The following is a 17,647-nucleotide window of genomic DNA, read 5'->3' as shown; positions in this document are numbered from 1 at the left end:
ACAGTAACCACTATTTGCAATAAAATATTACAGTAATATTTTATTACTTGTAAACCAAATACATGAATCTTGCAAAATAAACGAATACTACCCCCGTTATCTTATTTATCCCTGATCCAAACGGCCTCTTAAGGGGCGTTTGTTCAAAAAATGTTGTAATATGTTTGGTTGAAAGGAATAAAAGAATTTTGGGTGAAGCCTTTTACTTAATTGTCCTTCTTTTTTAATACTAAGTTGCCAATTTCTTTTAATATTATTATAATATAATATTATTAATTAAGGATAAAATTATAACAACATTAAGATTACCAAGTAATCTTATAATATCTAAGAAATGGTCGTATTCAAATTACTCTTATATAATCTACATTGATTACTATTTACTATTGGTATTGAAGGATTTGATAACCAAACATGATAGTGACAATAATATAAGATGATATTGTTGAAGTAATTAACTAATTACCCAACCGAACACACCCTTACTATTATTATTGTTTATTTTATAGAATACAATTTTATCTTTTATAAAAATGATTAAAAACTTAAATAAAAATATATTTTTCCTGAGATAAATGATATCTTCTAAAACAGTTTAGCTGGAATGTTGGATATAATCTATTCATCAAATCCTTTGATTCAACTGCACTTTTCATTTTATGAGATTTCTTGATTGTTTATTACTCTTCAAACCAACCATGGGAATCCATATGTGCTCATTAATCATTAATATAATTTATTTACTTCAATTATAAGCAAAATTGTTTTTATATTTAATGGCTACTATGTACTTAAACAAATTATGTCACATGTTCTCCATTACATAAGGATTAACACTTCCCCCTCTTTTTGATTCATTAAGAAATTTAAAGGGTTTCCTTAATTAATTACAGTTCAATACATATAACTTCATTACCTTAAGCTATCTTATACCATTATCGGCAAAACTATGATAAAATGTACGACCAAGATCTAGTTAGAAAAAGATGAAGAAATGAATCTATAATAGTGAGTAGAAGTTATCCAAAATAGAAATTGGAAAGTTCCATTCTACCATTATATTATGAAAATGAGAAGTCAATAGAGGTAGAGATTAAGCACTCTTGGTATTAAGCATATGTGGTTCTCTTATTATTATTATTTTGGTAAGTAGGTTTTATATTAAAAAACAATGAGGTTACAAAGTAACGTGAACGGCCCATAAACCAAAACAAATTAAAATGACAAAGGCACACACGCTCGTGTCCCAATAGCACGCAAAATCAAAGAAAAAAAAGGCACAAATGCCTACAAAAGACGGAAGGAGCACTCAAACTTGTAAATAAAAACACAAAAAGAGGCACAGACACCTAAAGAGAGGAACAAGAAACTAGGATCGTCATCCTTTCTTCTTACCCTTGGGCACTGGCAAATCCGAAGGACGAGAGGACTGGGACTGGAGCATGGGCCACTCCATGTCAAAGTATAGGTCCACCCTGGTGTCTTTAGTGGGGATAGTAGGAACCATAGCTAACGAACCTTCATAACCGTCAACAGAAGACTCGTCACTTGATTGGTCCCTCGTCACCCTTTTAAGGGCTTTGTGGACCGAAAGATCACGACCTCCATAAACGGGTCACCACTTGAGGACATCCGCCAAAGAAAGATTATAAACATATTAAAAAATTTAATAGAATTAATGATTAAAAAAACTATCTTTGGAATGACATTTGGCATGTCATATGCCTTTCTAGTTGTAGCCCCTTTTGAATTTGGGCCCAACAGGTGAACTGGGTCATGACAGGATTCATTTGAGAAATTGGTTTGGAGTCTTGGACTCAATTATCAAGCCCATGTTCTACTTAGATTTTAGACTTAACAAAAAATAGTTTTGGGATAACAGTTCAATTGATCACATGTATATTAACTTAGCTTATAATTATTTATGAGTATAGTGGGATGTAAGGGCATCTTTTTAAAATATAGTTCAACATTTGGTACACTACTAGGTGTTTGTGCAAATATTCAATTTTCAAAGCTATACATTATTAGGCCTTTGCCCACTTAATAGTCTTTGACTCATTGTTTTGTTGGTGCTTTAGTCAGATGACGACTTCACTAACTTTTTTGTTGTCTTTACTTTAATGTGTCTACACATCACAAAGACCATCAAAAGATGAAATTTGTGTCACAATATTTGACTACTTTGCTTTTGTTTTGATATAAACAATCTCAATGCAATTGCTTATTCACCCCCATCCCCATACATTGTATATGTGAATTCTAATGTATTGTTTCCTCACATTTTTCACTTGATATGATGTTTGTGTATTTGCTTACACCATTACAAGAGAATTGGTAAAGACAATGTACTAGTTATCGTGCCTACAGTAAACATTGGACAACCAAGTGCGAAGCTAATAGCTACTAAAAGCATCTAAGTAGTAAGCCTACCCTTAAGGTGAGTGTTCTTCTATTCCGACTTCCCTAGAACTTTTGCTAGCACGGTCGCAAAAGCAATGGATCTTCTTCCCATACGAGGATAAAGTCATAAAACGTAAAAGTTTAGAGGATGCAAGACAGATCACAACGAAACAAATAGTTTATCATTATAATAAGTGTGTAAATGATGTATGTAGTTGAGACATTTTAACTAATATAAAAGTTTAGATAACAAATTAATAAGAATGGTTACTCTCATAGTAACTAATATATAATGTATTAACATACAAACTCTAAGGGGTTAATTAATTTTTGGGTTCAAACTTTTAGATGACAATTATTGTGGCTTACCATACTAACATCTACTTTGAGAAAGATGAATGAATTTGCAAAGTTGGGATACTTCAGAATATTGGGAGAGAGATCCGAAGGAAAGAGAGACCTTCACCCAATAACCAAAACACAACGCAGCAGCACAGAGACAAAGAACACCGGGAATCTCTTAAACGCTTCCTTTGTCTCCTCCTAACTCTAATTCAAACCCTAAAAAAGCCAAAAATATTCAAATCACACCCACACGAACCCCACTCACTCTCTCTACAGTGTTATCTGTCGCCTTCAATTGTGACTTTTGCTCCACCACTCACACTACACACTTCACATTCCCTCTCTCTCTCTCTCTTCCCCCTCTCTCTACTCTTTTTTTTTTTTAATTATAAATTAGGGTTTCTGTCACAATGACTTCTACTACTACTACTTCTACTACGACTTCTCCCAATAATAATAATACTTCTAATAATAATAATAACGATACTCCTACTAAGGAAGCAGACGAGGAGCTTGTTGTGGGTCAGTCTGTCGAGGCCGTTCAAGTGTCTGTTCCGGAAAAGGCGGAGACCATTAGTGCTGGCCGTGCTGAGGAAGAAGAGGTGGGTGTGAAACCGGAGGATCCGATGGAGGAAGATTTGGTGAATCCGGCTACTGTGTTTTGTATTCGGCTTAAACAGCCTAGGTCTAATTTGCAACATAAAATGAGCGTGCCTGAATTGTGTCGAAATTTTAGGTAGGTACTTGTCAAGTTGTTGAATTGGGTTTATTATTTATGTGGGTTTGATCAATTTTTGTTCTTTCAGTGCTGTTGCTTGGTGTGGTAAATTGAATGCTATAGCTTGTGCATCTGAAACTTGTGCCAGAATTCCGAGGTACTTTGTCTTTTGCCCTTTTTCCATTTTCAATTGCTTTGGAGTTAAATTTTGTGTTTCAGATAAATGTGAGTTCCTGTGTTGACCTTCCTGAACATAGGTGAATTGGTCTTATATGATGTTTTGTTTTTGTAGTTCTAATGCAAATCCACCATTTTGGATTCCTATACATATTGTGATACCTGAGCGACCTACCGAGTGCGCAGTGTTCAATGTCATAGCAGGTAACTTGATGTTTCTTGATGTTTTTAATTGTATTATCTTATTTGTATTCTAGTTTTAAGCATATTATACTATGTTGTTGGATGAACTGAGTGTTCTTGTTGTTTATCTTAGTAAGGTTGGGAAACTGTTTGCTCCTATGATGTGATAGTATTGTTCTAATACATATATTATTATTTAAGATATTGTTGTTATTAAGGAAGTGGAATACATATATGTATTGAACAATGTCTAGCAAATGGTTTATTGTTTAGGATGTCCATTTGATGTACTAGCTCTAATTCTTGTAATTTGTAGATTTTTACTCTCTATGCTGAAGCATTGTTTTTCTCTTCGATTGAGTATCAATATCGTGTAATTGCTTTGAATACTTTTTGCAGATTCTCCTCGTGATTCTGTTCAGTTTATCGAATGGTCCCCTACTTCATGCCCTCGTGCCTTATTAATAGCTAATTTCCATGGGCGGATAACTATCTGGACTCAGCCTTCTCATGTAAGCTAGCCCTGCTGCACTAATTCCTTGAAATACTTTTATTAGATGCCTTATGATGCACAAGTTCTTAGCATGCTTCTCTTTCTTTTCTTTTCTCTTGTTTTTTCATTTTGGTGCAATGACACAGGGGTAGATATTTGTTGCCTCTTGGTCATAAGTTGTTTTTAAGCATACTAGTGGTTTGTATATGTAGGGGGCAGCCAATCTGGTACGTGATGCGAGCTGCTGGCAGCGTGAGCATGAATGGCGGCAGGATATTGCAGTTGTTACAAAGTGGCTCTCAGGGGTGTCTCCGGTATGCATTTGGCTATGTCTTCTGCTCATTTGATGCTTGGAAACTTAATATATCTTGCTCATGTTTTATCCTAAGCACTTTTGCTTTGTTTTACCTGTTTTCATGATCAGTATAGGTGGCTTTCCTCAAAATCCGCTGTTGCTTCTAACTCAAAATCAATTTTTGAAGAAAAATTTCTTTCACAACAGTCTCAAACTTCAGGTTTGGTTCTTTCCGCTTCATTATTGTTTACACTAATCATGCACACGATGTTTTAGGTCTGGTTTGCAATCTTCCATTAAACTGTGGGTTCTTGTTATCCCTTGTTGACTAGCATGTTACATCTGGATATATCAATTCACTTCTACTGTTACTTTGTGAACGACTTGGATCAGATTGTACTGAAGTTATTACCAGAATAGTTTTGTCAACAGTCCTGTCATAATAGTTTTAGTAAATGATATCACTTGAGTTTGTGGATAAAAACTTCCTTTTGGTTTTTAGTCAATGAATCTTCACGTTGGTAACCTTTTATCTTTTCCTTTTGATGATGATGCTATGGATGGCAGATATATTTTTTAGGGTTTTTTACTTATAAAACATATCATACAAAGTTATAGAAAAATAACCATTATGTTTTTTCTAACAGAATAATATGGTTTTCTTTCTCTGTTTTTACTTTCTAAACAAAAATAACCACTATGTTGATTACTTAGGATTGATTTCTGAGGTTAATAATCATGTGACCAGACTTGTGTTGCTAGTCCAGTTGTTAAACAGCTTATTATGACAATAATGTAGCCTTTGTTCAAATGTTTTTTTTTTTTTTTTTTTTTTTTATAAAATAAAATTTGAATTTCAGTCAATGGATTTGCTGATGCAATACCTGGTTTTCACTTCAGATAGGTGGCCCAATTTTCTCTGCGTTTGCTCCGTTTTTTCATCAGGCTCTGTACAGCTTCACTGGTCCCACTGGCCTCCTAGTCAAAATAGTACATCATCAAAGTGGTTTTCCACAAGCAAAGGGCTTTTGGGTGCTGGGCCTAGTGGGATCATGGCTGCTGATGCTATAATAACGGACAGCGGTGCCATGCATGTGGCAGGTGTTCCAATTGTTAATCCTTCTACTGTTGTTGTTTGGGAGGTCACTCCTGGCCTAGGGAATGAGTTTCATGCAACTCCGAAGACAAGTACTGGCAGCGAGGTTCCGCCTTCTGTTAAACCACCCAAATGGGCAGGTTTTGCTCCTTTGGCTGCATATTTATTTAGCTGGCAAGAGTATATATTATCTGAAGCTAAGCAAAAAGGAAAGTTGACAGATCAAGATTTTAGTGATGCTGTATCCCTTCATTGCTCTCCAGTTTCAAATTTTTCGGCATATGTGAGTCCTGAGGCTGCAGCTCAATCTGCAGCAACTACTACATGGGGCTCTGGAGTGACTGCAGTTGCCTTTGATCCAACCCGTGGTGGTTCTGTGATTGCTGTTGTTATAGTTGAGGGTACTCATCTATTTTCTTGGCTTAAAACTTAATTTCTGATTTCAATTTGTAAGCGTTTCTAACCGAGGCATGCATTTTTGTTGATAATTTCTATTTTCGGTTACATTGTGCAGTCTTGATATGTATAATCTTGTTTGCTCCTCTACATATTTTTTGCCCTCAACATGCATCGCCTGTGCTTTCATATGAAACTACAATTTTATTTGACTATTCTAATTTGATTTCTTTACTATGTCCTTTTTTAAATTTTCATATATGCTTTTCCTTGTATTGCAATGGTACTTAGATCAAATATTCATTTCATATAATATTGCACTGTTCCTGGGTCGGAATATACGTTGCCTCTGTAATTGGAATGCCATTTGGACCTAGATCTCTCTCTTTTTCCTTCCTGTTAGCTGGTTTTAAGGGAATAAATTATTATTGTTCGTCTTCCAGTGACATTTTCTGTAGTCTGATATCGATATATAAAATCTCTCTTTTATTGTCATCAATACTATCCAAATGCTTGACTACTAGCCTCAAGAGTACACTATGGACTTTTCTTTCTTGCTTATACATCTAAAATTAGATAAATTTCTCTATTTTAACTCTCTTTTCTGGTGTTCTGTTGACATCTATGTAGTTCTCACTGCATAACCAAGTTGATAATCTGCTTGTTCACTACTGCAGTCCAATAAATAACCTATAAAATGGAAATCCACACTGCCACAACAAAATCCTAAAGTGATCACTCGTTGAACAAATTTTTGACAGGAACTCAAGTAACATTCTCTTGTCAGTCTTAAACCAAAGCAAGGAAGGTACATGACAAACACAAATAGAATATGCTGGAGAGTTGAAAGATCACATACGTTGTTCCTGCTATCCTTGTGGTATGTGAGTGATGTTATCTGGGAAAAGTTTAGCCATCCAAAGTCTCCTATCTTCGGGTTTAACTCTTCGTCAGAAGTATATTACTAGCTTTGATGTCTCTATGCACGATAGGTGGCACAAGTTCTTCATGAAGGAGAGCAACCTTTAGCAATACCCACCAAATAGCAGATCTTTTTTTCCAGTCCACTTTAAATTTCTTTTTGTTGAACCTGAAAAGAAAAAAAATTATCCCTTCACCTTCCTCAGTATAAAATTCTAAATTCCAGTTTTCTGCTTGATTTACCTAATAATACACGATCAAGACTGCTATTTTCTACATATTCAGGACCAATATCCTCTTGGTTCCTTGAATACAGCACCCAAGCAACTCAACAGTTCGATGCTTGACATCTGATAGAGTATTGACCTCAGTTCTAAATTCCTGCACGCCCTGCTTTGACTCAGCAGAAATTGTCTTTACTGCAATTTGCTTTCCATTTTTTAGGACTCCCTGGCAACATGGCAACCAAGTTAATACATTAAAAGGTTTTGCAAACATGAGATGGACTAAAACAATACCCTTATCCTGTGTTATACTACCATTATGTTATAGTAGGAAAGCATGAAGCCAAGGATACCAGGTTTCATACAAATTATTTTAGGAAAAGAAAAAGGACGAAATGTCTGATCCCCAGTCTATATGGGTGACTTTATCCTTCCACAAAAGTAAATGGCATAAATTTAGCCCATCAAGAAGTGAATGCATAATAGAAAGATACTGAATAGTGTTCCATATTTCATCCTAATAGTTAAACCATCTGCAGATTTTGGTGTACCTTGTAAACAGTTCCAAAACCTCCTCTCCCTATCTTATTACTTAAATGAAAATCTTCTGTTGCCTTTCTCAATTCCTTGTAGGAAATAGTTGACATTTCCTCGTACTTTGCCCTAGACAACATCAAAAGAGAAGCAACAAAAGAATTTTTAAGAGAACAAAGCTAAAATCATACAAATGCATGAGCAAGAAAAAGGAACTGTGAAGTGAAAATACCAACAGGAGTCAGAACAAAAGCTCATCTGAAATGGCATCTAAAACAAACTAAAGCATTAATTAAGATGATCCATGAAAGTACTTTAACCAGTTTCCTTGAATATCGTCTGACATTAATTGGGCATTAGATAGCTTAAAACTTCAAGAAGTTGGCAAAGGCACCTTAATAACCGTTTCATATTAGAATAACATTTTTGGCTTCCCATTTTGAACAAATAATAAAAGAGACACAGGAAACATTTCATAATTGTTAAGGTTAGGTTGGCAGGTCAAATCTACCCCACTGTTCATGCGGTTGGACTAATGGTATATTTCCCTGAAATTTTTATTACAAATACGGTTGAAGGCAATTTCTTGCAGCAGATCTGTACATATCTTCTGAGATAAATCCTTATAGTTGTCAAAATAGAACAGATGTAACTGTAAGGAGGAGTGATTTTGAGAAGAAAAAAGAACTAGATCTATTGTTAAAAAGAAGAGTACTCCTACAAAGGTCTTTAGTCCACAGGTAAATTGTTTCTGTGTTACAACAAAGGGTTATGCATCAAGTTACATCACAATAATCTTTTGCACACGTTTCATATAGAAAATAGCACATGTGAGTGCTCATGCCTTCAATTCCAGCCAAAATGTATTACATAATGCTTATAACAGTCAAATAGAGTTAATAGAAACTGATACACCCCCTAACTTACACCAACAACAACAATTGCCTCATATAATCATATCAAAATACAATGATTCATTCCCATAAGAAATGTCCCATAAGTTCAAGAAGCACCCATGAAATGTTGATGCTATTGAAATTTTACTGCATACAAAAACATCCACACAACCAAATAGATTTAACTTAGAGTTTACTATATAAAAAGCTGATTGAACGTTCAACATAAGAAATCATTGCTTAACAAAGTCCTCCCCATCTACGCCCATGAGCGCTGCGGCACATCATCCCTTTCCCGTGCTTAGATGAGCCAGTAAGCATCCACATCACTATCTGTATATGATATTTAGTTGGTATCCTCCTTTTCACATAGATATGCCTATAAACACAAATTACAGTTCAACATCAGAAATTCTGGTTCATGCCCGGATCACCAAATCCATTTAAGCAAAGGTAAACAAAAACATCAATCATCAAATAAGGCTCATAACAAAAAATCATAGTACTACCACAACAACTGAATTATAATATGTATCAAATCCCCACCAAATTCAAACCCTAAAATTCACAAAAAAAAATCCCAATTCCCATTCAAAAGATAAATTCAGCGCATCAAAACAAAGCAAAAGGGAACCGTTTCCAGCTCTTCTCAATACCTTAAAAAACGAAGCTTACTTAAATAGAGAAACGAAAAACAAATGCCCAAGAGCTAAAAATACTTACAAAGTGAATTTGACAATGAAGGCGTCAACCTTTCTACAAGTAGATGAAGTATCCAATACGTGTTGTTTAACATGAAGCGTGAAATTTTTTTCTTTTCTTCTAGTTTTGTTCTCGTTATTGAGGTATACTTGTATTTGTTTGTTTAATAAACCAAAAAAAAAAAAAAAAAATCAATAATTGACCGCTTCATTATAATACTAGAAAAATTTAATAATCAAAGCAGTATTTTTTGACGTTTCCTTTCTTCTGTGGTTGATAACTTGATATGACATTACAAAGAAACCCTATAAAAGTGTGATTGGTCTCCAGCTTTCACCGCTCTACTCTCGTTCACACTTCCTCTGTTATTTACTCCTGAAATTAACTGTTCTTTTTGCTACCATCCCTTGTTTCCCCATTTCTATCTATACATTATTTATCACGTAAAGCAGTACAAATTATTAATATGGAGCAATTTTACTTGTCAAATCTACTAGAAAAGTAACGATATACTTTCAAACAAATCTTACCAAAATTTAGGTACAAAGCCAGAAACCCAACGAAATATTATTATGAACAATACTCATATTCACTCTTTTACTCATTTTAGTCATATTATTTTGTATAAAAAATTTTATAAAATTTATTTGTACATCTAATATATTGTCGCTATAAATTATTTGGTCCATCAAACAAAAAATACTCTACTAGAAATTGTCTGGTCCATCAAGTAAAAATAATCCACTTTGGGATCAGGTTGTGTGGATTTTGATTTGTGAAACATCATTAATGATTTAATGGTAAAAAAAAAAAAAGGTTCTATGAGCTCCTGAATTCGAGTCTCCTTAAACTAATAGATAATACTGCAACTATTATCCGATCAGTAGTTTTAAAGTCTCAAGGATTATTTGAGGTGCGTGCAAGGTATGTCCACTTAAGGACTACATCTGTGTTTGCATAAAGACGTGGCCAGGATTTTAGTAAATAAGTTAAAAACATTTAATTGATAAATTTACAATAAATTTAGTGGGTCATATAAATTTATAAAGTTAAAATTGTAAATTATAAAATAAAAACCTTCTTCTCTTTTTTAAAGTTGAAGTGGTCTTAATATGAATTTAAGTGGAGTCCAAAATTGTAAATCCTATAAAGTATATAACATTTTTTTGAATGGGTTCAATTAAACTCTTATGTTAACAGTGTGGTAATTATGCGACATTGGATGTGATAACCCCCAACATTAGCGCTTTGAGACCAAACAATAACATACACGGGATTGTTTTTGGTTTCACGTGTATTTCGCTCAACATTTGTCTACTTAGTTTGACAAACTAAAACCTTAAACTGAATCCCAAACTAGATAAGTATGACAAAATCACAATTTCGCTGTGTTTAGTCTTACGTGACTTCTACGTATCAGATGCAACAAAACCAGGTAACCAAGACATGGGATCTCATTTTTGTCATCATTTATAACCATCTATCTAATGCAATAAATATATTTACATTTATTCTTTTCATCTCTTAGATTATTTTAAATGACTTAAAAAATTTACAATTTAAGTTATAAATATCTGATCCAATATATATTTCATTAACAATTCAAATACTTTATGATTAAGTTAAGTTATAAATTTTAGTTTTTTCAACTCACTTAATTTTAGTAAAAAATTAATTATAAGTTGCTTCTTCTATAATCACTTTCGACCGACTTTATGAATAATATAAAATTTACTCGTGTGAAAATTTTAAATTGCTTTTACTTTTGAAAAATGGTAGGTGCAAATGTAAAATGACTATAATAGTTGTTTTTTTAATTATTAAAATATATTAAACAAAGGTTTCAAATATAAAAATGAAAAGCATTGTTGAATTTTTAGAGTTCATCAGACAACAACCAGTGATGATGGCCAGAATTTGTCATTGGAGGCACGTTCGACGACACCTCTAGATCCATTGGGTAGATCATTAGTCGATCTACCCAATGAGCAATCAAAGAGGTCGCCGACTACAGCTTTTCACTGCAGTAATTTGGAAAATGTCGGTCGAACCTTTTTGGATATCTATGGTCAAATGCCACAGTTGACGACAACTCTAATTGCTCATTGATTGACCGTCGGTGATCTATCCGATGGAGTTGGAGATGTCGCCAGACACGCCTCCAATGACTAAGTTCGACCAATATCATCGGTTGTTGTCCGTGCCACTCCAAAACATTCAACAATGTTTTTAATTTTTAATTTTTTAATTACATTATTAATTTAATTAAAAAATAATTATATAAAAAACAATTAGAATTTAAGTTATGTTTTGGGTGTTCTTTTGTAATTAACGATGCAAAAGTACTTTTAAAATTCTAAAAAGTTATTTTTTGATTCCTTTTATAAAACATATTATTTCAAATTAGTTATTAAACACTTGAAATTTTATTTTTAAACTACCATTAGTATTATTGTAATCAAAAAAATTTAAAAAATATATATTTTTAGGTAGTTTAAATATATTTAAGTAGAATATAAACACCTTGAAACCAATATTATTTTACAAATCTCAAATTTATGTGTACAGGCCCGTTATCTCTATTTAATTTCGCATCCAACCATAGTAAACCTTTGACAAACCTAAAATATGAAACAGTCACCGCCATTTGAACACACGTGGAAGGAAATATCATTTTGTTCACACATCAAGACTAGAATAGAAGTTCAATATTTCGGCCATTTTTATCGTTCATAAAATGATTTTTATTTTCACGAAACAAAGAATTTGGAAACCTCAAGGGTTGGTGTGATAGTAAAAGAAATTTGCTCTTTTTTTTGAGTTTCTGGATTCAAATCTTGAGATTCCCTACCACAATAACATTGTGGTTTATTAGATTTTTAAGGTCACCTATCACAATAATATTTGTTGTTTTACCTGATATGTTATAAAACTAAAACTTCAATTTCAAATCAATAATTTTATCACAAGATTATATAAAAAATTTATTATTGATTTGAAACAAATTTGAACAATATATAGTAATTTGAAAGGATTTTTCGTTACGTAGTGATAATTTTTTTTTTATTATTTTCACACGTTTATTATTATATTATACAATGATAACCAAATAACCAAAAATCTAGAAATGTGGTTTTTTTTCTTGTTCAAAATTTTCGATAAAACTCATATGAACCAGAAAGTATTGCTCCTCATGAAAATTTGGGGTCAAAGTTAAAGACCAATTTATAAATTCCAAAAACCAAATTTGATTTCAGCAAACGGTTTCTCATTAATAAATGGATCAAAATTTCTCACACGATTTCAAAAACTTTTTTATCTTCTATCTCTGTGTGGGTCCCTAATTTTGAATAAACGGTGGGATGGCACATGCAAGGTATCTTTAAAAAATCAATAATATTTAATTTTTACAATATAATATATACACTAGGAGGATGTTTGGTTTAGTATAAAAAGATAATACCTTAAAGATTACAAAGAGAGGGCATTTGGTTTCAGGAATATTAGATTACTAGAAATATTGGATTACTGGAGAGATAGATTACTTTGAGATTACGGGAATATTTAAGAAATATGTTTGGTTAGTTTGTGGGTATGTTATATTAATAGTTTGGTTATGGATAATAAATTGGTGGTTATGTTATTTAAATTACTAACTTGTCCCATTTACAAATATTAATATAATATTATTTTTATTATAATTTTTGAATAATTTCTTTTAACCCCAATATTTCAGATTTAGTTAACACACTCCTATTTATATAAAACTTTATTTATTACAAATCACCCACCTCTGCCGCCACCAGCGCAACCACCGCCAGAAGTCTCTGAAGTCTCCATCAGCAACTCATCGTGACCAAGAGCTTCGATATGGCCATTAATGGCCAGATCCTTGGCCATTATCGGCCAAATCTGGACGAGATCTGTGGCTAATGGCCATAGACCTGGCCATTTCCGGCTAGATCTGGCCTGATATGACCGTTTTCGCCATCAATATGGCCAGAAATGACCATATCGAAGCCTCCACCGAAACTCGTTCTTTTTTAGGATTCCGATGAGTTTTCGGCGGCGGTCCGTGTGGTTGGCTGCTGTGCGGCGGTGGTGGCTGGGTGGCAGTGGTGGTGGTGGTGGCTGAGTGACAGTGGTGGTTTGTAATTGTTTTAAATATAAGGACTTATTTCCAAAATTTTGTTAAACAAGGTAAAATTGAACAGGATATTAATGTAAATTTATTTTGAAATGGGGCATTATTGCCAAAATTTTCATTAATAAGGGATAAATTGTAACAAAAAAGATAACCCTAGTAATCTCATAATACTTAAGAAGTGGAGGTAATTGATTACCTCCAATATTATCATAGTAACTACTATTGGTATTGAAGATTACGTAATCTTATATTACTTGACAACCAAACGTGGTAATCAAATATAAAAATGACATTGCCCTAATAATCTAACATTCCCGCCAACCAAACGCCTCAGAATATTATATTAATATATTTGGTTGTATTAGAATAAATTAATGAGTATGTTATATGGTAAAAGATTGGTTCATAATCTATCTTACAAATTTTCTCTCACAACCTCGACTTAACTTTTGTATATATCAACTCGCAAATAGTAGGCGAAACTCAATTACGAGCTGACCAATTGTGAGCTGCCACGTCGACGTGTGAGAGAAAATTTGTGAGATTGGTTATAGTATAGTATTATTCATGCTATATGTGTTATGTTTGATTGGCTAAATAAAGAATTGTGGAAAACTTTTTTACTAATTACTCTTTTTTTTAATATTTTAAAAATGAGTAAAAACACCCCAGCAAGCCAAGAAATCTGCCAGTCGGCGCCACCACTGCCGGCCGGATCGCAGACAATTCCAAGTTCCAACAACTTTAAAAGGTTTAACTGTTTCAGTTTTGGGAATACTAAAAGAAAAGTTAAACAGTAAAATACCCAAAAACTCAGATTTTTTGAATACTACTCCCAATATATTTAACTTATTTTAACCCCTTAAATTTGATAATTTAATTAAATACCCCTAAATTTTTTTTAAAATTACAAAAACACACCCTAATATCCACATTTACCAGATTCCGGCCACCACCACCGGAAAATGGCCGGAATCTGGTAGGATAGCACACTACCAGCTGAATCTGGCTGGTAGTGCGCCGGAAAAGGCCAGATCTAAGGCCAAAGATCTGGCCATTGACGGCCAGATCTTTGGCCGTAACAGTCGGTCATGACGGCCAGCAAACGGTCGTCGTTGACCATCAACGACGACCGTTTGTTGGCCGTCTTTGAGAGCAAATATGCCAGATCTGGCGGTTGACGGCCAGATCGGCCGTAGATCTGGCCTTTACTGGCCAGATCCACCGTGGATCTAGCCAAAAGGCCATATCGGCGCATGACCGACAGATCCAGCCGGTCATGCGCCCATAAGGTGACTTCGGCCACCTCCGGTGGTGGTGCCGCTGGGGGTGTTTGAAGTGGGGTTGGGGTATTTTTGTTAACTTTTAATGTTTTATTATAGGGGGTATTTTGTAAAAAAATAAACAATATGGTATTTTATTAATTATAAATCTTACCTCGTAATACCCGCACATTCAACTTTTTTAAACTTTTTTATAAAAACTTTTCCAAAAACTCCCAAATTTTGAACCAACGGAGCCTTGAATTTTTTGAAAAGTTTTGTATGTATGTGGGTCCTTGATTTTGATAAATGGCCACTTCTATAATATAATAACACTAGTAGTTAAACATGCTTATCATTAATCAACACAAACCTTCTAAACATAATAAATTCTAAAACCCTAAAACCTTAATTAAATGTACCCAAATATTACGTATTAAATCACTTGGTCGGCATCAAAGTGTAAAAAATGTCAAACAATTGGAAATTCTACAGTTTTCAATTTATCAATGGCGGAGCTATGTCAATTTGCCATTTGCCAAACCCTTTTATTGAACCAAGCAATATAAAAAAAATTGTGGCTTAGATTTGAGTACAGTTATTAATAGTCAGTCAAAGTAACCCCCACACGTTTTGCGAAAATTCTTTAATCAAAATTCATGTAACATATTCATTCATCAGCACTGACACTGTTACTCTCACATTTATTATTAACTCTCAGGAGATTTTGGTTTATTATAAGGATATTATATTACGAAAAGAAAGATCATCTTGAATATTATACAAAATTTTAGAAAATATGTTTGGTTGGGAGATAAATGATGGGTATATATTAGATTACTAAATTCCCTCCTTTTTAAATATTAATATATAGTATTTTATTATTATTTTTTGAATTATTTCTTTAACCCTCTCATTTGAAATTTTGTTAAAACACCTAGCCTATAAACTTTAATTTATAGCAAAATCACCCCCACCCACCCCAAGCCACTGCCGACGGCCGCTGCAGTGGACGGAATGGCATGACTGGTAGTAATGGCCGTCGTGCGCGCAAAGCCTAAACTGACTGGATCCAAATCCACATTTTCACTGCCAACTATGCCATTTCATGGCCAAAGATGTGGCTACAGATATGGCAGTGAAAGCCAGATCTTAGTCTTAAAAGTCACAGCAAGATCTGGCCTTACGGCAAATCTTTGGCTTAAAAACGACCATAGAAATGCCAGATCTATCGTTTTCGACCATGGATATGTATCCATATCCATGGCCAAAGGCCTTACCGATCACGACTGGCCAGATCCTGCCGGTCGTGCACCATTACGGCTACTACGTCGGTGGCCAACGTGGTGAATCACGACCGACATGTTCTTGGTGGCTGGGGGTATTTTGTTAATTTTAAACTTTTTGTGTCTTGGTGTTTTAGCTAATTTCTCAAATGTAGGGGGTTGGGTAATTGTTATTTGAAGACTTTGAGGACAATTGTGTCCGAAATGGTTTTAATTAAGGGAAAATGGAAGAAAAATCCTATTACCTTATAATGTTTTAATAACAACCTCTAGCAAGGAATAAATATCCACTTACAACAGTAACACTATTTGCAATAAAATATACGTATATTTTATTACTTGTAAACCAAACATGAATCTTGCAAAATAAACGAATACTACCCCCGTTATATTATTTATCCCTGATCCAACGGCCTCTTAAGGGGCGTTTGTTCAAAATATTGTAATATGTTTGGTTGAAAGGAATAAAGAATTTTGGGTGAAGCCTTACTTAATTGTCCTTCTTTTTTAATACTAGGTGCCAATTTTTCTAATATTATATATTATTATAATTATTATTAATTAAGATAAAATTTAACAACATTAAGATTACAAGAAATTTTATAATATCTAAGAAAGGGGTCGTATTCAAATTACTCTTATATATCTACATTGATTACTATTTACTATTGGTATTGAAGGTTTGAATCCAAACATGATATGACAACAATATAAGATGAATTGTTGGTAATTACTAATTACCCAACCAAACACACCCTATTATTATTATTTTTTATTTTCTAGAATACAATTTTATCTTTTATAAAATTATTAAAACTTAAATTAAATATTTTTTCCTGAGATAAATGAGTTTAGCTGGAATGTTGGATATATCTATTCATCAAATCCTTTGATTCAACTGCACTTTTCATTTTATGAGATTCTTATTGTTTATACTCTTCAACCCACCATGGGAATCCATATGTGCTCATTATCATTAATATAATTTATTTACTTCATTATAGCAAAATTGTTTTTATATTTAATGGCTACTATGTACTTAAACAAATGTCACATGTTCTCCATTACATAAGGATTAACACTTCCCCCTCTTTTGATTCATTAAGAAATTTAAAGGGTTTCCTTAATTAATTCGTATAACTTATTACCTTAAGCTTCTATCATTACCGGCAAAACTATGATAAATGTACGACCAAGATCTAGTTAGAAAAAGAAGATGTGAGTAGAAGTATTTCAAAATAGAAATTGGAAAGTTCCTATTTTACCATATATTATGAAATGAGAAGTCAATAGAGGTGGAGATTAACACCCTTGGTATAAGCATATGTGTTTCTCTTATTATTATTATTTTTTGGTAAGTAGGTTTTATATTAAAAAAACAATGAGGTTACAAAGTAACGTGAACGACCCATACCCAAACAAATTAAAACGCAAGGCACACACGCTGTGTCCCAATAGCACACAAAATCAAAGAAAAAAAGACGACAAATGCCTACAAAGGAGCACCAAACTTGTAAACAGAAACACAAAGGAGGCACCTACAGATCTGAAGGACGAGAGGATTGGACT

At 33.5% G+C, this 17,647-nt stretch overlaps 1 protein-coding gene across 1 annotated transcript; it reads left to right on the top strand.

The window, feature by feature from the left end:
• Nucleotides 1–3,158: 3,158 nt before the first annotated feature.
• On the top strand, nt 3,159–6,143 carry LOC116108707 (mediator of RNA polymerase II transcription subunit 16-like). The gene is made up of 7 exons (XM_031394935.1): nt 3,159–3,484; nt 3,555–3,623; nt 3,759–3,847; nt 4,226–4,338; nt 4,532–4,633; nt 4,744–4,834; nt 5,515–6,143. The coding sequence occupies exons 1-7, from the start codon at nt 3,159–3,161 to the stop codon at nt 6,141–6,143; spliced, it is 1,419 nt and encodes a 472-aa protein (XP_031250795.1).
• Nucleotides 6,144–17,647: the final 11,504 nt, after the last annotated feature.

This window comes from Pistacia vera, unplaced genomic scaffold (assembly GCF_008641045.1).
Source record: "Pistacia vera cultivar Batoury unplaced genomic scaffold, PisVer_v2 Contig568, whole genome shotgun sequence".
NCBI lineage: Eukaryota > Viridiplantae > Streptophyta > Magnoliopsida > Sapindales > Anacardiaceae > Pistacia > Pistacia vera.
This window is presented reverse-complemented; position numbering and strand designations above follow the sequence as displayed.